The 26,505-nt window shown below is 38.3% G+C and overlaps 1 protein-coding gene across 1 annotated transcript; it reads left to right on the forward strand.

The window, feature by feature from the left end:
- LOC103495714 (uncharacterized) lies at positions 1-25,764 on the forward strand. The gene is made up of 12 exons (XM_008457344.3): positions 1-607; positions 799-884; positions 2,444-2,523; positions 2,741-2,796; positions 3,915-3,963; positions 4,245-4,391; positions 4,547-4,642; positions 17,271-17,384; positions 17,517-17,647; positions 23,677-23,912; positions 24,257-25,102; positions 25,176-25,764. The coding sequence occupies exons 1-12, from the start codon at positions 195-197 to the stop codon at positions 25,223-25,225; spliced, it is 2,304 nt and encodes a 767-aa protein (XP_008455566.2). The 5' UTR covers positions 1-194; the 3' UTR covers positions 25,226-25,764.
- The last annotated feature ends 741 nt before the right edge of the window (positions 25,765-26,505 follow it).

Here is a 26,505-nt window from a genome sequence, read left to right on the forward strand (position 1 = left end):
CAAAATTGAACATTTTTTTTTGCAATTTTAGAGATAAACTTGTTATTTCTACCCCCACAAGGTAGACATGGCACCGCCGGCCACGGCGAGTGGTGAGTGAAGTTGTGGGCGCCGGCGGTGAAGGAAAACTTATATATTTTAGAAACACTCTTTCATTTCCACAGTCTCTCTTCCGTTCTATTAGCACGCTTGAGATGACGACCGACATGGGACCTCCACCGCCAAGAAACACTTTCTCCTCTTCTCCAATGGATTCTGATGCCGTAGCCCTGGAGGAAGATTCAACCGTTTCTTCAACGGCAACGAAGGCTCCCATGGGCCTTCCTCCTCCGAAAATCCCTACCCCTCCTGACTCTGATCCCCCAGCCCTAACCTCAGCTCAAGAAAATGAATCACCAGTGAATTCCATCAATTCTGATGCTTCGGAACATACTGAGAAGGTTTCAGATGGCTCCGCCTCCGCATCTGATAAAGCTGTGGAACTGGCGTCGAAGCAACCTCAGAGCGTATCTGTGCCATACACCATTCCTTCTTGGAGTGGAGTCCCTTCCCATCGTTTCTATTTGGAGGTTCTGAAGGATGGATGCATTGTTGATCAATTGAATGTGTAAGTTCTTTGGAGGTTCCAAAGAAATTTCAACTTCGCATTACTTTCTCAAGAGACGTGAAATTCTGGAGCTAGAACTGGCTTGACATACTGTTTTTCTCTTACTTGGTCTTGATGTCTTGTCGAAATCCAATTCTGTTATTCTTTTATCTGTTAACATATTGGTTACTTAGCTATGTATATGATTTTAGGTATGAGAAAGGAGCTTATATGTTTGGACGTGTGGATCTCTGCGATTTTGTTCTGGAGCATCCAACCATTTCTCGTTTTCACGCTGGTAGCCAACTTTTCCCTTATTCTTAAGAGGATTTTCTATCTTATAAACTTAAATGCAGAAATTAACAGAAGTTGATGTAGGCACAACACAGTTCTTAGCGATTATCATTGACTATTACATGCATGGGATTTAATCCCTGTTTCTATGTTGTCGTTAAGATTCCAGTACTCTAGCTGCATTTCTCTGGTATTACTTGTATTATCATGTAACATCATAGGAACCTAGCAATTATCATATGGATTGTATTAGCATTGCATTAAAGGGCACAATCTCACATCATCTTCTGTTGTTAATGTGCAGGAGAAGATATGTTTGTTCCCAATACTGATTTCCATTAGACTTTGTCAGCTGAAATTATTTACTTGCAGTTGATTTTCAATGAATGAGACATTTGTTTGCTCATATTTTCATTGTATTAGCATTGCATTTCTATCATCAAGGTTCCATACATTGTAAATGCATTTCTATGTTCCAATTCAGAGGGCTCTAACTCTCCATTAGATTTAAGCTGCCTTAATTCGAAATAGTATTATTATATAGGTTCTTCGAGCTAATATTTAACTATCTATTATATTAAACCACCAATTCACCCAAAAGCTTAAGCCGGTGGTTGAAGTCAAATTTAATTGTATATCACTGACACTCCCCCTCACTTGTGTGCTTGAAATATTTGAAAGGTCCAACAAGTGGAAATCACTTGTGTGCTTGAAATATTTCAAAGGTCCAACAAGTGGAAATCAATTTTAAATGGGAAGGAAACGATAATGTAGGGGCTTCAACACAGGACCTCTTTGGACCACTCATTCTCACTTGTGGGCTTGAAATATTTGAAAGGTCCAAAAATTGGAAATCAATTTTAGTTGGGGAGGAAACGACGATGCAGGGGCTTGAACACAGGACCTCCTTGGACCACTTGCTCTGATACCATATTAAACCACCGATTCACCCAGAAGCTTAAGCTGGTAGTTAAAAAAAAAATTTAATTATATATCATTAACATATTATATTCATGGACCGAGCAGAAATTGGTTCATTGGGTGACCATCAAATTCCTATGTTTCTTAAAATTTAGAGTACTAGGCCTTGTTGGATGCCTCTACAAGAGCATCTAAATATCTAAAGTGCTTTTTGATGTTCTCCTTAACCCGTGAGCTTTAAGGGTTTTGATGGTGGGACATCATTTTATGAAATAGTTAGGGTAAATATGAGATTTTGGCATTGAAGAAAAAAAAAAAGAAAAAAAAGGGCCTTAGCCTTAGTATTGATAGTGACATCTCTGATGACTGGAAGAACTCTCAACATTTTAGCAATTTCTCATATCAAAGATTGTAAAACTAGGGTTAAGAGGTGGGTAAAAACTAGGGTCTAGTAAAATTACTTCAATCAAAATAAAAAAAGAAACATAGGGCAGGCAATGTACCAACAATACCTTACAACATTAAGCGATTGGATATAGGTTATATATATTTAAATGATATCATTGACAGTATGTTTTGGCTGAAGAATAATTTAAGTGGTCAGAAGATACTATTATTTTACTATATGTCTTCCTTTTGTAGTTCTCCAATTCAGGAGTAATGAAGACGCATACCTTTATGATCTTGGAAGTACTCACGGTTCTTTTATAAACAAAAATCAGGTATGGTTCTTTACTATTTAATTTTGGTTCTTGGTAATTGGTATTTGTATCATTCTTTTTTCTTTTTCACAGTTTCAACTTTTCTATTAGAAAAATCTGAAAGGTATTGTCTTTGTCTGCTGATGGTGTTTTCTGCCTTGTTTTTCCATGTTTGTTAGAGAAAGTGGAATGGATTTTATTTCATCTTCTGATGAAACTTCTCTGTTATTTTATTTAGGTAAAGAAAAGGGTTTTTGTGGACTTGCATGTCGGTGATGTCATTCGATTTGGCCAGTAAGCACAATTCTTCGTTGATCATTTTCTAAACAAAGAAAGTTCTGATTATTTGAATGGTGGTTTAATTATTTTCTATTCTTATGTTGCAATTGATACCGATAAAATGTAGCAAGTTTTCACAGTAATCTCATCTGTTTTTTTTTGAAGTTTTTATTTGTAGATTCCATAAGATGTGTGAGTTGTATAAGATAAATAAGCATTTCTTCATTAGAAAAGTAGTTTCATGGGGTTTCCCGATTAAGTTAGTGAAAGAACAATTTTGCCTCTTTCAATATTTAATTGCAATCTGTGTGATTTCCTTGGTTCCAAATAAGCACGAATGAACCTTCTTGTACTTGAAAAGTCAGAGAAAAATATCTTTCTTATTATTTAGAGTCAAAATAAAGTTATATATATAGAGAACAAAGAAACCCTAGACTAAATGTATAATTACGATAATGGACATATAATATAAATATATATATCATAACACTCCCCCTCAAGCTGGAGCAAATATATCGATCATGCCCAACTTGTTGCACAGATAGCTTATCCTTGCTCTATTTACAACTTTGATCAGAATCTCCCAATTGTTCTCCAGTCTTCACATATCCTGTAGACACTAACCCATCTTGGATTTTCTCACGAATGAAGTGACAATCCACCTCAATATATTTAGTTCGTTCATGAAATATTGGATTAGATGCACTTAGCTAGCACTGTAATACTGAAGCCTATCTTAGATAATAGTTGGTGAATCCATACTATTTCGCACATAGATTGTGTCATAGCTCTATATTCTGACTCAACACTCAAACGAGAAACAATATTTTGTTTCTTACAAAGAAAATTTACACGCAATCATTAAAACAAAGACATATTTCTAATATGGAAAAAATTATTTTAAATCCATACAAAGACATATTTCTAATATGGAAAAAATAAATTAAAACAACAAAGAGTAAGTATTTTACAAAGAAAATTTACACGCAATCATTCATAAGTAGTAGAAATTCCAACATTCTCTCTATCTTAGTCTGAAGGAGGGTTAAACGCTCATCCTTTGATGTATGTGAAGTTTATTTGCTTCTTGCTTCACTTATGCTAATCTCTTATGGTTTTATGTTCATTTGCAGTTCATCTCGCTTGTACATTTTTCAAGGGCCAAATCATTTGATGCTACCTGTAAGTTTCCTTTAGCATTTTACAGTTTAGCATTCTAGGGGCGTGTTGAAGCATTTGTTGAATATATATAAAAACATGTTAACCAAATCAATGTCTCTATTTCAAGGATCTATGTTAAGCAAATGCTACAAATTATATAATCTAGTGGGTTGCCTTATTTTAGCCTTTGCCTGCAGTTGGCCTCGAGTCAAAATCAAGGCGTATTTACAACTTGATCTTGATTTGAATAAGTATGTTGTCAGTTGATTTCTTCTTATTATTGTTTTGGGACTGAACACCAGGAAGCAGACCTGACATTGATGAAAAAGGCGAAGATGCGGGAAGAGACACTAGAGCGAGAAGCTTCACTTCGACGAGCACGTCAGGAAGCATCTCTTGCTGATGGAATATCTTGGGGCATGGGAGAAGATGCTGTTGAAGAGACTGAGGTTTGTGCAATGAATCAACAAAAAATTCATTTAGGATCCTTGTCAGATTTTCTTAGGTTACTAGAATTTCAATTTAACCATGTTACTTTATTGGGATTAAATATTTTGGCTATTTGATAGGCGAGTACTTACTCTGTTCTGTTCTGAATATCTAGGATGAAGTTGATGAAGTCACATGGCAAACATACAGCGGGCAGCTGACAGAAAAGCAGCAGAAAACTCGTGAAAAGGTTTTAAAAAGAACTGAAAAGGTTAGTCAATAACATTCTTTTTGGTTTTAAAATAATGTGAGAAGATTGCTATTTGCTTCTTTAAGTTTGCCAAAGGACTTTTCCCGCAATCCATAACTTGAAAAGGAGACGTAGCAAAACCTCCACCATCATAAAAAATGGTCCGTGTTGGACACCAAACAATTACCAAACACTTGAAAGCGAATCCATGCTGACAGCAGAAGCTGACAACGCTAAAGAATATGGTCGAGTCCTCTAACGCTCCTTTGCAACAAGTAGGAATGCCTCTGGATGAGGTCCAAAGTGTTTTCTTACTTTTCTTGGCAGAATGTTGTGAAAGAAAGACTCACTTGGATTTGTGCTGTGACAGCTTTGTTGATATATAATTGGAAATAAATAAGAGAATTTTGGATTCAAGGTTGACCATGTGGAATCTACTTTGGCTTAGCTGATTTCTGAAATAATGAATTATAGTGTCATGTAGGTTATAGCGTCATGTAGGAAATCTTTCTTAGAAACCATGTCACTATATACTAAAAAGACAGGAAAGGTAAGTTTTCTCTCTCCCTTCTCTCCTCCACATTTCTAGTCCACCGGCCACCCTCTTGATTTTTCCGACTGGACACTAGATTAAGGATGGAAGTTGTCAGCTGCAAGATAAATGAGTCACACTATTGCATTTAGAAAGAAGAAGGTAGTTGTCACATTGAAGATGTGGTAGCCAAAAGAATCTTATCTGTCTCCAACAACCAACTTCATTGGATTCAGTCTACTCTCTCGGAACTATTAAGATCACCAACTGATAGCTACTTCAACAAATTTGGGGCCGCAGATAGATGAAGGTTGAAGATTTGGAAGTTTCAAACAAAATCAGGACGGATTCTTATTTGTGATCATTGGCCACTTGTTGGGGGTCATTTCAATCTACGGGTATGCTCAGGAGAAAGGAAATAAGGCTGGTTATCATTTCGTAATATGATAGGTAAGTTCATTGAAAGAATGCACTACATCAAATGGTTTGCTGGTAATTCACACAAGATCATATTTTCGAGGAAGCTTGAAAAGCAAAGTTATGCAGAAAAGGTCAACCTCAGTCATTCCAATGATTTAAATGAAAAGTTGGAGCTTATGAAAGTTAATCATGTTCAAAGACAGCAGGAAAGTTTGCAAGAGATTGGGCTTCCCTACTCTTCCAGCAAACCAAAGGCAGAAATCCAGAAGTATTGGGTCATAAAAAATTCGGAGGTAGTTTCCACTAATTTTGAACAGCTGTAGATCGTGACTAAGCTTTTTGCTTTCGATGATTGGAGAAGCATTCACAAAACGTTGGAGATAGAATTGCAAGTTAAGGTTATGCTAAATCCTTTATTTGAAAAAAATGCTCTAATTAGTCTAGATCAAGGCTCAATCAAGGATCACATAAGGGGAGAAGGGGTTTGGCAACCGATGGGTTCTTTCCACCTCAAGTTCGAAAAATGGAATAAAATTAAACACAATAGACCAATTGTCACAAAAGGATTTGGAGGTTGGCTAAAAACTAATAATCTTCCTTTAGATTATTGGAGTAGAAGAACTTCTGAGGTCATAGGAGATCACTTTGGGGGGCTTGAATCCATTGCCTCAGAGACTATCAATCTCCTAAATTGTAGAGAAGCAAAAATTAAAGTCAAAAGGAATCTATATGGCTTCATTCCTTCAACAATAGAAATCAAGGACCCGAGAAGAGGTAATATTTTTCCGCATTTCGGGGATATTCAATAGATGAATCCACCAAAGTTCATAAAAAAAAGAAAAATTAGTAGTTGAGGATTTTAAAAATCCTATCGATCTTTTACGCATTAGAACGGTGTTATTTGATGAAGAGGAAGATCTCACAGGAATCCCACCAGTCCAAAAGGTTCCTAAATCCACCTTCGACGCACTATCTTTAGCAAGAAACCCATTTGAAGCCTTGCAGATTTTTTTCGATCAGCTGCCAGTGCCGGAAAAAGGAGAGGAAGACGGTTAGGTGTGCAGGCGCAGCATTAATGGAGCCATTATTTGAACAGCCCACTTAATTAATTTCACCAAGCCCAATACAGATAACTGTTGCTTTAAGTTGGCGGGCCTCACTGTTTTCAAAAAGTAGAAATATGAAGAGTCGGGGGATGAAAAGCTCTCTTCTGCCTCTAATAATTCTGCCAAGATTGGCAGCTCATATCAGAATTCCAAAGGTCCCTCCAATAAAATTAATCATACATTTGGAGCTTCCTTTTCTTCCACCACCGAAGGAACCCCAAATAATATTAGATCAAGCAAAAGGAAAGAAGATTAAAATTTCCCCAAAATTTCCCCAAAAGTACCGTTATTACAGTTTATCAGAACACTTCATTTGATAATGCTTGGACAATTTTACTAAAGTCTGAAGCTATTGCAGTTGTTTTATAAAAATAATTTATAAAAAATAAAGTCTAAAGCTATTGCAACATGTTCCTTTAAAGATCTGGAAAAAAATTTAAAAAAATCTGCCAAGCAAGGCCTCTTTATCGGAAGAAAATCCAGATCTTTTGGAAATTTGTACCTCCAAAATTCAATCAGTTTCAGAAAATATTAGGCTTGTCTCTCCCCGCCCCACTTCTGTTCGTTTTAATTATTCAAGCTTCACTGATCCTAACACTAAAGTCACTTTATTACGAGGTTCTCCTTGCCATTCTGTTGAGTCAGTGCAGAAGCTATCAAATATTAAAATTATCTCCCGTTATAGTGTCAGCAGTGAAGACTCTTCGGGTTTAACTCACATTCAAGAAGAAAATGCAAATGTTGAAATTGAAGCAGGGGACCTGATTCCCTTTTTGAAGTGGAAGGTGGTGATTTTAGTAATTTTCCTTGCTCCTCTCAATCAAATCAGTAGAAATTCCAAAGGAATTGTTGCCAAATATTAAAGACTGTGAAGTGATGTTGGTTTAAGTAAGTCTGGGTAATTCATATGTCCAAAATTTTCACCCATGAAGATCATCTCTTGGAACACAAGAGGCCTAAAAGATCCAACTAAACATTCTGCTCTTAAGAAGTTCATAAAAAATCATCACCCATATGTGGTACTGATCCAAGAATCAAAAATGGAAATTCTGGAAGTAAATTTCATTAAAACAATTTGGAGCTCTATGGATATAGGTTGGGAATTGGTGGATTCTTTTGGCACATCCAGAGGCATTCTTACTTTATGGGATAAAAGCAAAATCACAGTGATGGAAACCGTGAGAGGGCGTAATTCCCTTAAAATAAAATGTATAACTTTGTGCAAGAAGTGTTGTGGGTTACCAATGTTTATGGTCCCTGTGGTTATAGAGAGGGGAAACTTGTTTGGCCAAAAGTACTAACTATAATAGAATGCGGAGAAGAGGCTTGGTGCTTGGGAGGAGACTTTAACATCACCAGATGGGTTTATGAGAGGTTTCTAGTTGGCAGAAGCACAAGAGGGATGAGACAGTTATCAAAATGGCAAATTTACTTGGTCAAGAGAGGGTGGCATTGCTGCAAGATCTTTGTTGGACATATTTTTTATTAACAGTAAATGGGATGATGAATTTGAAAACTCAAGAATTTGTAAGATTTCCTAACAAGTAGGGACTAATATTTGCTACTTTGATGGCAAAAAACAGAGGCAGCACTCTGTATTATATATTTATAATGCCAAAATGATAACAGTCACAAGATAAAACAAGATAACAGCTGAAAAACAATAAAATAACATACCACCCCTCTCCCTCTGAGCTAGGGTAGCCTCGGTGGCTCCAACAGCCTTTTCTAACAACAATGCCAAAATAAAACCTAGCTACCCCATTCCCCAAAAGATTCTATTTATACGCACAGAAACATTCTTCCGGTAGGGCCCACTCTGCACGTTCCCATTTCTAATCCTTCCTTTCCACCTGGCTATCATGTAAGTTTACCTTTCTGCCCTTTCTTTTGTACACGTTAATAATAGGGGGTCTTACAATACCCCTTGGTTCCTAGTTCACCTTGTCCTCAGGGTGGAATGTAGGGAATTGCTGATTCATTAAATAAACGGACTTCCGTGTAGCCTCACTGTCAGCCAGCCCCTTCCACTTAACTAGCCATTCGTTTGCTCCAAGTTCTTTATTCCAGCGAATGCCCATCACTGTTTCAGGCGATAGTTGCAGCTCGAACTCTTCAGTGAGTATCGGTTGTTGATGTTGCACGTTTGTTGCTTTCCCAACTTAAGTTTTAGCTGGGAAATGTGGAACACATTGTGGATTACTGCTTCTGGTGGAAGGTCAAGTCTGTATGCCATCGTCCCAATTTCCTCAGTGATCTGATAAGGGCCATAGTACCTAGGAGCTAATTTTTCGGACCGCTTCTTTGCTAATGAATGTTGTCTATAGGGTCTTAACTTTAGGAATACCTCGTCTCCCACTTTAAATTTGAGTTCCCTCCTCTTCAAATCTGCCATTTTTTTCATACAATTTTGGGCCACATAAATTTTCCTTCAAAACGTTAATGGCTAAGTCTTTTGCTTTTAACAATGATTCTACCTCATTGTTTGGCGTTTTCCTTTCTCCATAAGATAGTAGTGGTGGGGTAGGTGGCCATAGACGACCTGAAAAGGTGTTGTCTTTGTAGAGGTGTGGAAAGTCGTATTATACAATAGCTCTGCCCACGGTATGAATTGATCCCATTTACTTGGCTGTTCATTACAGAAGCACCTTAGGTAAGTTTCTAAGCACTGATTAACCCTCTCTGTCTGTTTGTGGGTGGAAAGCCGTGCTCCTCTTCAGTATGGTTCCCATAGTGGCAAATAACTCTTTCCAAAAGCTGCTAAGAAAGATCTTGTCTATATCAAAGATGATAGATTTAGGGATACCGTGTCTTCTCACTATCTTGTCAATGAACTCGACTGCTACTTACTTTGCTGAAAATGGGTGTTTCAAAGTGATGAAATAAGCATATTTGCTTAGTTGATCCACTACTACCATGATCACATTCACTCCTCTAGCTTTAGGCAGCCCTTCTATAAAATCCATAGTCCAGTCTTCTAAAACCCTTTCTGGGATGGGAATACGCTGAAGAACTCCAGTTGGCTTAGTGGCTTTATACTTATTTTTTTGGCAAATCTCACACTGCTCTACATAGCGTTTAATGTCAGCCTTCATTCCCATCCAATATAACTCCCCGCTCATCCATTTGTAGGTTCTTAGAAACCCTGAATGACCTCCTAAAATGGAGTCATGGAACGTGTGTAACAGGCTAGGGATGAGAGATGATGAATTCGATAGTACTACTTGGCCTTTATATAGCAGTCTACCATTTTCCCATTTATACTTGCCTTCGATTGGAGGGCCCCTCTGTAGTTGTTCCACGATTTTTTGGAGCTTTGCATCTTTTTCTACTTCCTTTGCCACGGTTTCCATGTCTACAAATCCTGTCGTGGTCATAGTTTGCAACTCGGGGGTAGTGTCCATTCTTGAAAGTGCATCGGCAGCCTTATTTTGGAGTCCTGGCTGATATAATATCTCAAAGTCATAACCCAAAAGTGTGGTTAACCACTTTTGAAACTGAGGTTGAACCTCTCTTTGTTCTAATAAGAATTTCAAGGCCTTTTGATCCGACATAATCGTGAACTTCCTTCCCAACAGATAATGTCTCCATTTTTGTACCGAAAGAACTACAACCATTAGTTCTCTTACGTAGATTGATTTAGTCTGAGCCCTTGGGGATAGTTTTTGACTAAAGAAGGCTATAGGATGGCCATTTTGAGAGAGTACTGCACCCAAACCAATGCCTGAGGCATCCGTTTCCACAACGAAAGGTAGGGACCAATCCGGTAGGGCTAGCACGAGGTTTGTGGTCATGTCTAGCTTGAGGTTTTCAAAGGCGAGAATGGCTTCTCCATCCCATTTAAATGAATTCTTTTGCAGTAGTTTGGTTAAGGGAGCCGTGATTTCACCATACCCCTTGACAAATCGCCTATAATAACCCGTCAGCCTTAAGAATCCCCTTAACCTGGTTATGTCTTTAGGTTGGGGCCATTGCAACATGCTCCTGACCTTTTCCTGGTCTGCTTCCACCCCTTTCTCGGAAATGGTATGGCCCAAGTATTGGATTTGTGAATGTGCGAACACACACTTCTTCCGGTTGGCATATAATTGGTTATCTCTTAACACAACAAACACCATCCCCAAGTGCTTTTCATGCTCAGTTGTATCAGTGCTGTAAATGAGGATATCATAAAAAAAAACCAGTACACAACGTCTTAAGAATGGCTTAAATACCTGATTCATGAGGGACTGGTCTATGTCCTCTTCCTTCATTCTGATCTGGTGATAACCAGATTTTAGGTCTAACTTCAAACACCATCCCCAAGTGCTTTTCATGCTCAGTTATATCAGTGCTGTAAATGAGGATATCATAAAAAAACCAGTACACAACGTCTTAAGAATGGCTTAAATACCTGATTCATGAGGGACTGGTCTATGTCCTCTTCCTTCATTCTGATCGGGTGATAACCAGATTTTAGGTCTAACTTCGAAAAAACCGTGGCCCCATGTAGCTCATCTAACAGTTCTTCAATCACTGGAATAGGAAATTTATCAGTGACTATGACTTAGTTCAATTTCCTGTAGTCAACACAGAATCTCCATCCTCCATCTTTTCTTTTTACTAGTAGGACCGGACATGAATAGGGGTTGTGACTGGGTTAGCATTTTTGTTACTAACTTCTCTATCTCTTCCTTCTGCTCGTGGCCGCATTTATGGGGTTGCACATTGATTGGCTTTTGTCCAGGATGCGGTGGTCAATGGTCCTTTTGGGTGGCAACCCCTTCGGGTCTTAAAAAACGTCGGCATACTGGTTTAGTAAGAATTTAATCATTGGCCACTCCTCCCTTTCTCCACGTGGACCTTTTTCTTCCTTGTACTCCCCTTTCGTTTCAATCATATGATTCTGCCATTCAATTAGAAATCCCTGATCTTCCACTTTCCATGTTCTCTATTGTTTTCAAGGAGCATTCCGCTCTAATGAGAGATGGATCTCCCTTGAGTATTACTTTTTTTCCTTCTACCTAAAACACCATTGTTAATGTTGGCCAATGCACCTTCATCGCGCCTGTCGTGTCCAGCCATTGCATCCCCAGGACAACATCTACCTTTCCCAATTCTACTGCTAGGAAATCAGCCACCACCGTCAGTTCCTCCAGTTTGAGTTCAATTCACCTACAAATCCCTTTTCCCTTGCATCTCGTGCCATCTCCAATGGTAACACCAAATTGAGTATTTTTCTCCTTGGTAGCTGTTTTTCCTCTACTAATGCCTGGTGAATGAAGTTGTGTGTTGCTCCGCTGTCAATCAACACAATCACTTCCTTCCCCTTCACATGCCCCTTCAATTTCATGGTGCCTTTTGTTGATAAGTTGGTAAGTGCACGATACTCCACTTCAGCTTCTTCTATGATGTCTAACTGTTGTAGTTCCACCCTTTCTTCTCTCATTTCCGAAACTTCTCCTCCTCTACACTTTCTTCTTCACTAAGGATAAAGAGCATCGACTCCCTTTTCTCTTTCACTTTGCAATGGTGTCCATGAGAGTATTTCTCATTGCACCTAAAACATAGTCCCTTGTCCAAGCGTGCTCTAAATTCCGCATCAGACAATCTTTTAACCGGTGGTTCCCCTTTTTGGTAGCTGCCTTTTAGAGGTATAGTGATCTGTTTCATCTGAAATTCGTTCTTCCTTAATATCCCTTTGTCATTTCTTGGTTGGGTCTTAGTCGTGGACACTTCTGCCCCCTTTGGTTCTGGGATTCCTAGCTCAGCTCTAGCCAGTTTCAGTGCTAGGTTGCGATCATTCACCAGTTGGGCTTCTTTCATGCAGTCTTCCAACGTTTGGGGGTGTCTACTCACTACTTCGGCTTGGAGAGCCGATTCCAACCCTGTCAAAAATGCGTCCCTGAGGACACTTTCAGCCATATATGGTAGGGGTGCTGAGTAGTTTACGAACTTCTTTACATACTCATTATATGATCCGTCTTGTTGGATGCGAATAAGCCTTGCTCCCAAACTTTTCTGTCCAGTATCTCAAAAGAACTCAAACATCCTAGCCTTCAGATCTTCCCACGATTCCACCTTCTTCCGATTGTGACTCCATCTATACCAGTCTACTTCATCTTGACTGAAACTTACCACTGCTACCTTCACCTTCTTAGCTTCAAGTAAGTTATTAATCTGAAAAAAATGCTCTGCTCTGTATACCCATGATTCTGGATTTTCGCCCAAGAACATCGGCACTTCCAACTTCTTATATTTGCTTTGGTCCACTAGTTGTGTATTCACCTCAACCATGACATCCATCTCTTCCATCTTACCTTTTAACTTCATTACCGAACCATCGAACGTGCCTGACTCTTCCTTCTTCTTATAACTGTGGCTGTCCCTCATTTCTTCCGCCAGCCGCTCCATGGTTCTTTTCATTTCTATCATCATCTCCTTTAGGCCCAATATTTCCTTTTCAGTTCCTTCTACCCTCTCTTCCATCTGTCGTTGCACCATTAAACGGGTAATCACCCCCAGTTTGTAGTGGCTCTGATACCAAATGTAAGATTTCCTAACAAGTAGGGACTAATATTTGCTACTTTAATGGCAAAAAACAGAGGCAGTCCTCTGAATTATATATTTATAATGCCAAAATGATAATAGTCACAAGATAAAACAAGATAACAGCTGAAAAACAATAAAAAACATACCACCCCTCTCCCTCTGAGCTAGGGTAGCCTCGGCGGCTCCAGCAGCCTTTTCTAACAACAATGCCAAAATAAAACTTAGGTACCCCATTCCCCAAAAGATTCTATTTATAGGTACAAAAACATTCCTCCGTAGGGCCCACTCTGCACGTTCCCATTTCTAATCCTACCTTTCCACCTGGTTGTCATGTGAGTTTACTTTTCTGCCCTTTCTTTTGTACACGTTAATAATGGGGGGTCTTACAGAATGACCTGTAAAGCAAGAATCTTCTCTGATCACTTCCCTCTATTATTAGAGGCAGGTGCAGTATTATGGGGCCATCCCTATTTAGATTTTGCAATAGTTGGTTGTTGATAAAAGAGTGCAACAAAGTCATTGAGGAAGTTTTGAAAAGTGTCCCAGGCATTGGGTGGGCTGGTTTCATTCTTCATGAGCAACTTTGTAAAGTTAAAAATTGGCATGCTACTCATCTGATTGATCTAAAGCAGAAAGAGGAAAGGCTTTTCAGAGAGTTAGAAATCAGCGATGGGCTTGCAAAAAGTGTTGGTCTGAATGAAGTGGAATTGGTTCGCAAATGAGCCATCCAAACAGAATTGCTTTGTATTTACAGAACTGAAAAAAGAAACTTCATACAGAAAAAGTCAAGTAAATTTGCTTGCTGTAGGAGATGAAAACACTGGCTTTTTTCACAGATTCCTTAATGCAAAAAAAGAAAAAAAGGATAAACCTAATCACAGAATTGATGGATGAGCAACGGGTGATAACGGAGTCTTTTCGTGACATTGAAAGGGTTATATTGGGGTTCTATGATGGCCTTCATAAAGGAATTCCAGGAGTCAGATATCTTCCTTTTATGAGAGATTGGTCTTGTGTCTCTGTTTCTCAAAATTTATCACTAGTAAACAGCTTTTCAGAGGTGAAGATTTGTAAGGCAATTAAAGCATTAGAGGCAGTAAAGCTCTTGGACTGGATTGTTTTACTACAGAATTTTTAGTGAAACATTGGCCAAATCTCAAAGAAAGTTTCAAGAGATTGTTTGATGACTTCCACAGAAATGGTAAGCATAATGCTTGTATTCAAGAAAACTTCGTTTGCTTAATTCAGAAGAAAGAAGATGCGATCCATGTTAGAGACTTTAGACCTATTAGTCTCACAACCATCATTTACAAGGTGGTTGCCAAGGTGCTAGCAGATAGGCTCAAAGGGGTTATAGATTCAATAACCAGCCCTTTCCAAAGTGCGTTCATCGAAGGTAGATAGATTTTAGACCCCATTCTTATAGCTAACGAAGCTGTAGAAGATTATCGTGCCAAAAAGAAAAAAGGGTGGATTTTGAAATTAGACCTTGAAAAAACCTTTGATAGGGTGGATTGGAGCTTCCTTGAAAAGGTTGTGCACTGCAAGAAGTTCAGCTCAAAATAGATTTCTTGGATTATGGCCTGTATCAAAAATACCAAGTTCTCCATATTCATCAATGATAAATCGAGAGGAAGGATAATGGCTTCAAGGGGAATTCGTCAAGGTGATCCTCTCTCCCCTTTCCTCTTTCTGCTAGTAAGTGAAGTACTAGTAGGTTTAATGAATAAGCTGCATTTGAACGGTCATTTTGAGGGTTTTTTGGTGGGGAAAGACAGAATACACATCCCCATACTTCAGTATGCCGATGATACCATCTTGTTCTGTAAAGATGATGAAAGCATGCTAATTAAGCTCAAGGAGACCATCAATCTGTTTGAATGGTGCTCGGGTCAAAAAGTGAATTGGGGAAAATCAGCATTAAGTGGAATAAATTAGGGGATGATGAGCTTGCATGGGTGGAAAATTGGCTGTAGAACGGAAAAACTTCAATTTTTGTTCCTAGGTCTTCCATCGGGAGGATATCCTAGGCAGAAATTGTTTTGGTAGCCAGTTGTAGACAGAGTTTACAAAAAACTGGATAGACGGAAAAGGTTCAATATTTCAAGAGGTCGAAGACAAATTCTTTGCAACTCGGTATTGGCCAGCCTCCCTACTTACTACCTATCCACTTTGCCATTCTAGAAAAGTTAATTTGAATATTTTTTTTAAAGGGGAATCGGGTAGCAAGATTAATCATTTGGCTTCTTGGAAAAAGGTGAAGCCTTCTCAATTAGAGGGGGGTAGGTTTGGGTGGTTTAAGAAACAAAAACAAGGCCCTCCTTGCTAAATGGGGTTGGAGATTTTTGAAAGAAGACTCCGCGTTGTGGTGTCAAGTAGTTAAAAGTATATATGGCTGCAAAAAATTTGATTGGCAGACTCTAAACAAATCAGGAAACAACCTTAGACATCCGTGGATCAGTATCTCTAGATGGCAACTTTCAAAACAGGGAACGGAAATCTCAGTTTCTAAATCTATTCAGATTAGCTCAATAGCCCAATGATTCGGTTGCTACCCACTGGATCATGTCCCTAATTCTTGGTTTTAGTATTTCGAAGATTGCTAAAAGATGGAGAAATTCAAGATTTCCAAAGGCTATTAACTCTTATATCTCAGAAAAGTCTAACAGACTTGGATGATAGGAGAGTTTGGTCATTAGAATCCTCGGGCCATTTTTCAGTTAAGTCCCTTTTGAAGCACCTCTCTCCCTCTTCACCTTTGGAAAAGAATTACTTTAAAGCACTTTGGAAAACTAGCAGTCCAAGGAAAATAAATGTCCTGGTTTGGATTATGGCAGTGGGTTCTTTAAACTGTTCTGAGACTATGCAAAGGAAGCTTCCCAATATGTGTTTGTTGCCTTCAGTGTGCCCCCTTTGCTTGAGAAGCAGTGAGCTCCTAATACACTTATTCATTTTCTGTCCCTTCTCATCTAATTGTTGGTTGAACATATTTTCTATGCTAAAAACAGCTTGGGTCTTTGATGGTTCACTAAGCGCCATTGTGTTCCAATTATTGAGGTTTGGTTTGAACATAACCAATGCATCTTCCATGATAAAAGAAGGGTTTGGGTTGACATCGTAGACCATTAAAAAAGAAACGCTGCAGCTGGGTGTTCTTCAAATGCAGAATTCAAAGATTACTCCATACAAGATATCTGCCTCAATTGGACTGCCTTCATCGAAATACAAGGCAGTTTCATCCTATTGCCAGTTCAGAATTAGTGCTTTTGTAGTTTTGACGGACTTTAATATATATTTCTACCGTTAAGTTTTTATTTTTCAGCTTTGCTTCTGTCTTACATAGGTAGATTATATTGTTATTTTGGGTGTTTATTTTGATCTTTTAATGTCCTTAGTATTGTTCTTGTATTTTGGATATGACGAGGGTGCTATGGAGGTGTCAACCTAGTTGAGATGTCTGGGTGCACTTACTGATCCTCTCTCTCTCCTCCATTTCTAGGCCTCTCTATTATTCTCAATGTATAACTGTCTTGTACTTTGAGTTTATTAATAATATAGAAGCTTTGTCTCCTTTTAAAAAAAAGAAATAATTAATTATTTTTAATACTTAAATTTAGGTATAGAGATAAGGAATTGCTAGATTAATTAATCTATATTACTTCATTATATTCTAGGCCATTATTCTTTTTCTTTTTTTCCCTTTTACCTTGTAACTTGTTTATTTTATTTACTTGATGATTTGTAGAAATATCATTGTTATTTTGCTGGTAATTACCTTTTGTATTAAACTAAGGTTATTCCATCAGTGGCATATATTTTAACTGGTCTTAACATCTCTATTTCTCATTTTTTTTCTTTTTAGTTTTTGAATGTAAAGGACTCATATTAGCTTTTCAAGCTATCTCTAGGAGTGGACATCAGCTGTTATGTTGAATAAGCACCATAAATCTCTAGAAACTCATTTTTAATGGCATAAACATTCTTCCTTACATATATGCTTATGTTACTGGTGTATGTTACTGTTGCACTTATACATGCGCTACATGCATATTGGATACAGATTTCTCACATGAAGAAAGAAATTGATGCAATTCGTGCTAAAGACATTTCTCAAGGTGGATTGACACAAGGGCAGCAAACTCAGATCGCTAGGAATGAGCAAAGAATTACTCAGGTGAAAAATTCTACCCCAGAATTAGTATTTCTATTTATTTTGTTACTTTTCTGTTCTAGAATTTCATTACTTCTTTTTCCTTTTTCACCACATCACTTAAATTATTTCTTCTCCTAAATATAATTTTGGTAGATCATGGAAGAGCTTGAAAATTTGGAAGAGACACTGAATGATAGCATCAGGGAAAGCCTTGGTGCTCGTTCAGGGATCCGATCACGTGGTAAGAAGGGAGGAGGAATGGAAGACGATGAAGAAGTTTTAAGGTATGTTCCAAAAGATAAATGTGGTGCGAGAATGGGGGAGGGGTCTGTTAGGATTCCTTTGTTAAAAGACAATAATAATTCCAACAAAATGATTGATAGAAACAGAGGCAGCACTTTGTGATTTACTTATATTTCAATAAACAGAAAGTTCAACAAGGAAAATATTCAGATAAAAGTAAATAAACAGCAAGAAAATACACACCAGATCAGCAAGAAAGACAGAGAAAATAGCCCAGCCCTTAGTATGGCTGATGGCTCCTCCCTAAAAAATAAGTCTTTTCCAAAATAAAACCTACCTCTCCAATTCCTAAATTATTCTATTTGTACTACTCATCATTAGTGGGCCCCGCCAGTATCATTCTTTTCTTTATTTCTCTCCCAGCTCTGCCCCTTGTACATTTACTTTCCTGCCCTTCCTTTTATACTGATGGATAATAGGAGGCCTCACAACACCCCTGGCTTCAGGATTCACCTTGTCTTCAAGGTGGAAGTCGGGGAACTGCTGGTTCATTAGATAGACCGATTCCCAAGTAGCTTCAGTTTTTGGTAGATTCTTCCATTTGATTAGCCACTCATTGGCACCAAGCTCCTTGCTCCAGCGAATTCCCAGCACTGTTTCAGGGTTGAGCTGCAGTTCAAACTCTTTGGTCAGTTTAGGGGCTATTGGTTGAGTTTGCTGTTGTTGCCCTAATTTCCGTTTCAATTGAGAAACATGAAACACATTATGGATGACAGCTTCAAGAGGGAGCTTCAAACGATATGCCACTTCACCAATCTTTTTAATTATTTCATACGGTCCATACAACTTCGGAGCCAACTTTTCACTCCTCTTTCTGCAAGAGAGCGTTGCCTACAGGGTCTCAATTTCAGATAGACTACATCTTCCACCTCAAACTGCACCTCCCTTCTTTTTAGATTAGCAAATTTCTTCATTCTATTTTGAGCCACGTTCAGATTTTCTTTTAGAGCATTCAGGGATAAGTCCCTTTCCTTGAACATTTGTTCAACTTCATTATTCGGTGATCTCCTTTCTCCATATGAGATCAGTGGGGGTGGCGGCCTGTCAAAAACAAGTTGGAAAGGAGTGGATTTTGTGGAAGCATGGAAAGTGGTGTTATACCAAAGCTCAGCCCACGGAATAAACTTGTGCCATTTTGTGGGGGTTGTTCATTGCAGTAATGCCTTAGGTAAGTCTCAAGGCAACGGTTAACTCTCTCAGTTCGTCTATCTGTTTGGGGATGAAAAGCTGTGTTTCTCTTCAAGGATGTGCCCATAGCGGAAGAAATTTCCTTCTAGAAGTTACTCATAAAAATTTTGTCTCGGTCGATAATGATGGATTTTGGTACTCCATGTTTCCTTATCACTTTATCAATAAAGACTTCAACAACTTGTTTCGCCGAGAAGGGGTGTCTTATTGCCATAAAGTAGGCATATTTGCTTAGCCTATCCACCGCATATTTGCTTAGCCTATCCACCGCATATTTGCTTAGCCTATCCACCACAACCATTATTGCATTCACATTTCCAGCCATCCGTAGTCCTTCCACAAAATCCCCGACCAATCTTCAAGCATACTGGTACAGCAATAGGCTGAAGCAACCCTGCTGGTAAAGTTGATTCTGTTTTGTTTCTTTGACAGATGTTGCATTGCTCTACATAATTCTTAATATCTTTTTCATCCCGTCCCAATAAAGTTCACCACTCATGCGTTTATAGGTTATTAGAAATGGAGTAATGGAATGTGTGTAATAGGGTTGGTATCAAGGCAGAATGTTTGAAAATAACCAGTCTTCCTTTATAAAGCAATCTGTCATTTGACCACTGATTGTGTCTTTGAACAGCTGCAATCAATCTTTGAAGTTCAGGATCCTCTTCAACTTCCTTAAAAATCACCTCTAAGTCAGTGATACTCGGAGCACTCATTACAGCTAATTCTGTGGGTTGTTCTTCTGTTGTTTCTAGTCTCGATAAGGCATCAACAACCTTGTTCTGTTACCCGGGTTGATAGAGAATTTCAAAGTCATATCCAAGAAGTTTGGTGAGCCATTTTTGAAATTGGAGTTGCATCTCCCTCTGTTCCAACAAGAATTTAAGAGCCTTTTGGTCCGAGATGATAGTAAACTTCCTCCCGAGCACATAATGTCTCCACTTATGCATTGCCAACACCACAACCATCAATTCCCTTTCATATATTGATTTACCTTGAGCACGATAAAAAGCTTCTGGCTGAAGAAAGCAATAGGATGCCCATTTTGAGATAAGACTGCCTCTAACCCTTTTCCTGAAGCATCACTATCAATGATAAATGAGAGGGACTAATCTGGAAGTGCAAAAACAGGGACTGATATTATGGCTGTCTTCAATATTTCACAAGCTTCAGTTGCTGTCTCATCCCATGTAAAAGCATTTTTTTGCAACAATCTGGTCAGGGGAGCTACAATTTCACCTTAACCATTCACAAATCTTCTATAATAATCTCTCAAACCCAGAAATCCTCTCAACCCGGTCACATCCTTTGGTTGAGGCCAATTCAGCGTAACTTGAACCTTATCCCCATCTGCCTCTACTCCTTTAACAGAAATCCAGTGGCCGAGATATTGAATTCTTGAGTGGGCTATCACACACTTCTCTCTATTTGCAAATAACATGCTATCGCTTACAATGGAAAAAACCATCACTGAATGCTTCTCATGTTCAGTTTACATCTTTCCTATAAATCAGAATATCATAAAAAAAAGAGTACAAATCTTCTTAAGAAAGGGCGAAATACTTGATTCATGAGAGATTGGAAAGTGGTTGGGGCGTTTGTGAGGCCAAACGATATTACCAAAAATTTGTAGGGGCCTTCATGTGTTCTAAAAGCCGTTTTCTCAATGTCTTCTTCCTTCATCCTGATTTGATGGTACCTCGATCGTATATCCAGTTTGGAAAATATGGAGGCTCCATGTTATTGAAAGTAGAGACAAAAAGCATACAGCAGTTTGAGTGGGAACCCGAGAACCGAGAGAAAAATCACGATATTTTGTTTTATTATTTTCTCATGATTACAGAGGTACAATTGAGGGAACTTAGATAGAATGCAAAGGGCAAAGAAAAAAGGAAAAGAAATATTTATGGTAAGTTTTCCATAAATAAAAATTCTAATACATGTAATTCATCAAATAGCTCCTCTATAACCGGTATTGGAAACTTATCCTAGACTAGCTTGATTTAATTTCCTATAATCAACACAGAAATGCCAGCCACCATCCTTTTTCTTCACCAACAGAACTGGACTGGAGTATGGACTATGGCTCGGTCTGATCACTCCAGCTTGTAACATCTCTTCCACCAGTTTTTCAATTTCCCCTTTCTGTAAGTGACCATGTTTATAGGGTCTTACATCGATCGGTTTTTGTTTGGTGCTGTTAGGATGCAATGATCAATTCCTCTCTTAGGTGGTAGTTCGGATGGGGTAGAAAAGAGATCTTCATATTGTTTGAGTAGAGACTTGATCATTGGCAAATCCTCTTCCTCCCCTTTTTCCACTGTTTTGTCATACCAATCAGGCTCTTCTTCCACTTCGAATTTCTGGAACTCAAGTAGGAACTCAAGTAGGAACTCTTGATCTTTCTCTTCCCAAGTTTTGGTGATAGTTTTGAGGGAACATTCTGCCTTAACTAATGATGGATCCGCCCTCAATGTGACTTTCGTTTCACCCACCTTGAATGACATAGTCAAAGTTGGCTAATGAATTTTCACGAGGCCAGTAGTATTCGGCCATTGCATACCTAGGATTAGATCCACTCGTCCTAATTCAACTGCTAAAAGTCAGCAATGATAGTGAGTTTTGTAGCTTCACTTCAACTCTTGTACATTACCCTTTGCCTCTTCTATTTGACCCATCACCTATGGTTACTCCAAAAGCCGTGCCTTCCTCAATGGTCAGTTTCAGCTCTTCCACTAGTGCTTGGTGAATAAAATTGTGGGTGGCTCCACTGTCAATGAGTATCAACATCTCCCTACCCTTCGCTACTCCCTTGAGTTTCATGGTTCTTTTAGAGGAGAAACCCAGGATTGTCCTCATTTTAATTTCAGTTTCAGGTGGGACTTCAAGATTTTTCAGCTCCATTACTTCTTTCTCTCCCTCTATCAGTACATTGCCTTCTCCCTCTCCCTCTTCTTCATTCATAATGAATAGCATTAGTTCTCTTTTTTCCTTGATCTTACAACGATGACCATGTGAATACTTTTCATTGCATCTAAAACAAAGGCCCTTATCCAGCCTTTTCATAGGAGGTTCACCTTTGCTGTAGTTTCCCTTGATAGGGATAGTTATTTGCTTCATTTGAAAATCTGCCCTGCTGCTGTTTCCTTTCTCCCCTCCCCCTGTTTTCTTGAAGACTTGGTTCACAGCTCCACTAAACCCTTGGTTGCTTAATTCTGCTGTTGCTAACTTCAAGGCTATATTTCTATCATTAACAAGCTAAGCCTCTCTCAATGCTTCCAATGTTGTAGGGTGTCGGCTGGTTACTTCTGCTTGTAAAGAGGGTTCTAATGCGGTTAAAAATGCATCCATGAGCACACTTTCGGCCATATCTGGAAGAGGGGTTGAGTAGTTTAAAAATTTCTTAACATAATCATTGTAGGATCCATCTTGTGTAATCCTAATCAGTCTTGCTCCCAAACTCCCTTGTCCAGTGTCCCTAAAGTGTTGGAACATTCTTTCTTCAAATCCGACCACGATTCAACTTTCTTTCGATTGTGGCTCCATCTATACCAGTCCACTTCATCTTAGCCAAAACTCACCACAGCCACTTTGACCTTTTCAGCTTTTAGAAGGTCATTCATTAATCTCGAAAAAATGTTCTGCACGGTAAACCCTTGATTCTGGGTTCTTTCCAAGGAACATGGGCATTTCCAGCTTTTTATACTTACTTCTATCCACAGCCCTTGTCGTGTTGTCCAAAATAGCTTCTGAGTCGGCCATTTCCCCTTTTGTTTCATCACATACCCATCGGACGTTCCAGATCCATTTCTCCTTCGATATGAACTATTATCTCTCATGTCATCAGGCATATGGTCGACTGCCTTCTTCAACTCGAGCATCATTTCCTCAGACCCAGAACTTCCTTTTTAGTACCTTCTAAGCGCTCTTCCATTTGTTTATTCGCCATTAACCATGTCACAACCCCAATATGTTAGGATTCCTCTCTTAAAAGACAATAATAATCCCAACAAAATGATAGAAAGAGAGGCAGCACTATGGGATTTACTTATATTTCAATAAACAGAAAGTTCAACGAGGAAAATATCCAGATAAAAGTAAATAAACAGCAAGGAAATACACACCAGATCAGCAAGAAAGATAAAGAAAATAGCCCAGCCCTTAGTATGGCTGACGACTCCTCCCTAGAAGACAAGTCTTTTTCAAAATAAAACCTACCTCACCAATCCCTATTATTCTATTTATAGTACCCATCATTAGTGGCCCCGCCAGTATCATTCTTTTCTTTATTTCTCTCCCAGCTCTGCCCCCTGTACATTTACTTTCCTGCCCTTTCGTTTATACTGATGGATAATAGGAGGCCTTACATAACCTTTGTGTTGCACTGGCTATTATTTGTAGGTGTCAGGGTGCAGTTAGTTTGTTTAGTCACTCTGGCTTCATTTCTCGGAGCCGGAGAGGTTATATGATGAGGTTTGGGAGATGACGAGGTTCAATGCCTCCTCGTGGGTGTTGGTCACTATTTCCATGACCTTGGTTTGGATGTGTTGAATTGGAATCACCTTTTATAGTTTCGGTCTCTTTTTTTGTTGGGCTTGTTTTTTTTGTATGGCATTCTTTTATTTCTCTAGAAAAACTCTTTCTCTTACCAAAAAGGAGGAAATGAAAAAACAAAACTACAAATGTAGCTATGTTTTAATCATATTTATTGAGAAATAGCGGATGTGATTGACCCAATATGCTAGTATTATGGTGGCCTTGTACTGTGTAAAAGAATACATGGCGATTCTCATAAAATTTATTTTATATTCTATTTTTTCAGTGATGATGATGACTTCTATGACCGAACGAAGAAGCCTTCAAATAAAAAAGCTGGTGAAAATCAATCAATTGAAACTGCTGATTCTCTACTTGATAAGAGAGATGCCATCAAGAAAGAAATGGAAGAAAAAAGAGGATTGCTTTTGAGTGAGGAAAACAAAATGGAATCACAGACATATTTGGACACTGGCACTGATGCTCTCGATGCTTACATGTCGGGCCTTTCATCTCAGCTAGGTTTGGTTCTTAGACATATAGAAGATACCTTGGTGCGCTGTTTTATACGTATAAGTTGTTCCTTGATTGAGTGCGAGTTCTACTTTCTTCTTTTGTTATTTCAATACTCATGTATATTATGTATAGTATATAACATCCAACGCATTTTTTGCAGCTAAAACTAATCCTGTAATGAACTTGAGAATTCATGCTAATATTTTACTCCTTTTAAATGTGATGGATAAGACTAACTATTTTGACTAATACTTAATTGAAGATATTATCTGAAAATTTATATTGTATGTTGCATAATGGTAGAGAACATTTCCTCTGACTTCTGTTGCTGATCTGATAATTGTTGGCAGTGCTTGACAAAACCACCAAGCTACAGAATGAATTATCATCTCTTCAGTCAGAACTAGATAGGATTTTGTACCTGTTGAAAATTGCTGATCCATCAGGAGAGGCAGCCGAGAAAAGGGAAACTTCAGCCCAGAAAAGTGATTCAAATGTAGGAGCAAAGCCTGAAAAGTTTAATGTTCCTTCATCTGTTAATGGGAAACCATGCAAGGGGCCACTGAAAGACGGGGATTCTAAAGAACAAGTGGTGGATGCTAAACAAGAAGTGAAAACCGCTCAGGATAGTGTTGAACCTAATGATTCAGTTACTGAAAAGATTGTGGATGATGCAAAAGATAAAAAAACTATCAGTTATACAGCTGTAAAGCCCCAGTGGCTTGGGGCTGTCAAAGAAATGAAGTCTGAAGAAATTCAGGAGGCTGTACCCTTGGATATACAAGAATCTGATGATTTTGTTGACTACAAAGACAGGAAAGAGGTTCTTCAGAATTCTGATATTAAGCCTACGAAAATGGATTCTGTGATAGAAAGTGCAGCCCCAGGTTTGATTTTGAGAAAACGAAAGCAAGAAGATCTATCTGATAGTCCCTTTGATGCCTCTCAACAGTCGACATCATCTTCTGAGGTAGACAAAGCAGAATTCATGGCAGAGGATGCTGTGGCTTTGCTGTTAAAGCACCAAAGAGGGTATCATGGATCAGACGAGGAAGAAGTTAGACATGAAAGCAAGCGTTCGACAGGTCGGAACAAATTAAAAAAAGATGAGAAGAAGCCCAAGAGGGTTCTTGGTCCTGAAAAACCGTCATTTCTTGATACAAAAGCTGATTATGAATCATGGGTACCTCCTGAAGGTAAATTCCTTATTGAATGTACTGATACTACTATTAAATTTGAGACTTCTGACACTAAATTTTCAATATGCAGGCCAATCGGGCGATGGGAGGACAGCATTAAACGAACGTTATGGGTACTAATTTTCCTATGTTTCTAACAATATTGCCTGATATTGGGCCCCTCTGTTGCACCCTTATTGGAAAGATGCGGTCACTGCCCCATAAATTATGTCATCAGTCCGAGCTGCATTCTCCAGTGTATAAAAGTAGAGGTAACTAGGGACGGGTGGTTTCTAAAACCTCGTGGTGAAGTAGAAAAGAGAAAAGGAACTCAGGCAAAGATGTTCAAAAACCGAGGGAACTATCGAGATTAGGAAAGTTGCTTCTCCATTTAATAAGATAAGATAGAATTGTAGAAATTGAAAATTGTATGCTCTCTTGTTCTGGAAGATGTACTGTAAAATATGATACAAGATTACAAGGGTAGCTCTCTTGACCACGAATGTGATCGTTTTTAAAAATTTGCTACAATCTTGTACTAACAGCTGGTGGTACTGAAATATAGGTTACGTTCTTGGGGGTACTATAGACTTTTGCTTCATTTTCCCGCCTTTGTAAGATTTCATGTACTAATACCTTCCACTTTGTGAGATTATCTCAGTTACATTAGTTTATTTTAAGGTTTAAAGCAATAGTTAGAAGTCTCTGAGTATTGTAATATAAGTTTCATAAAGATAAAGATGGAACTGAAGTTTCTTAACTAAAAGTTTAGTGTTGGTGAAATTTTCATCAAACAAGTCCTAACTTCTGAATTTTTTTTACATATAAACTAAGGTGAGAATTCAAACAAACATTTTAGTGAAGATGGTTGCTTTTAACTGTTGGATTGTACCTAATATCCGTCGATAACTTACAGTTATAATGTATATAAGTGATTATCTAATTTCCTCGTAGCAATATAAGCAAAAAAAGGGTGCTCAGCTTTATCTTTTGAAATTATAGTCAAAAGGAAAATTTGGGAAATGTAGACTTCAAATCAGTGATTTTGAGAAGTGAGTAGTTTAGGTGACGTTTTTAGTTAAAACCAAACTCATTCTCCACCATATTACTTCCACTCAACTTTTTCAAGGATCAGATAGATATCCATTATGGTTTGTTTGTTTGTTACTTCATCTTTTTAAGGAAAAAAAAATATCCTTTTTACTTCTGACATCAGTGCAAAGTAAACACATGCATTTTAAAATTAGTTGGTGACAATTTTAGCCCATTGGCTATAAATTTGATTTCTAAAATTTGGGAGGTATCTATTTAGTTTCTTTATGTCGAAAATGATTTTAGAAACTTTTAAAAACAAATTTACACAATTTATAGCTTAATTTAAACCCAAGATATTTAAATAGACTGTCATGTTGAAAAAACAG

Source organism: Cucumis melo, chromosome 7 (assembly GCF_025177605.1).
Source record: "Cucumis melo cultivar AY chromosome 7, USDA_Cmelo_AY_1.0, whole genome shotgun sequence".
NCBI lineage: Eukaryota > Viridiplantae > Streptophyta > Magnoliopsida > Cucurbitales > Cucurbitaceae > Cucumis > Cucumis melo.

Coding starts and splice junctions, on each gene's coding strand:
- LOC103495714 (XM_008457344.3), top strand. CDS start 195: ATGACGACCGACATGGGACCTCCACCGCCAAGAAACACTTTCTCCTCT. Junction 885..2,443: donor CATTTCTCGTTTTCACGCTG/GTAGCCAACTTT, acceptor TTCCTTTTGTAG/TTCTCCAATTCAGGAGTAAT. Junction 2,797..3,914: donor GATGTCATTCGATTTGGCCA/GTAAGCACAATT, acceptor GTTCATTTGCAG/TTCATCTCGCTTGTACATTT.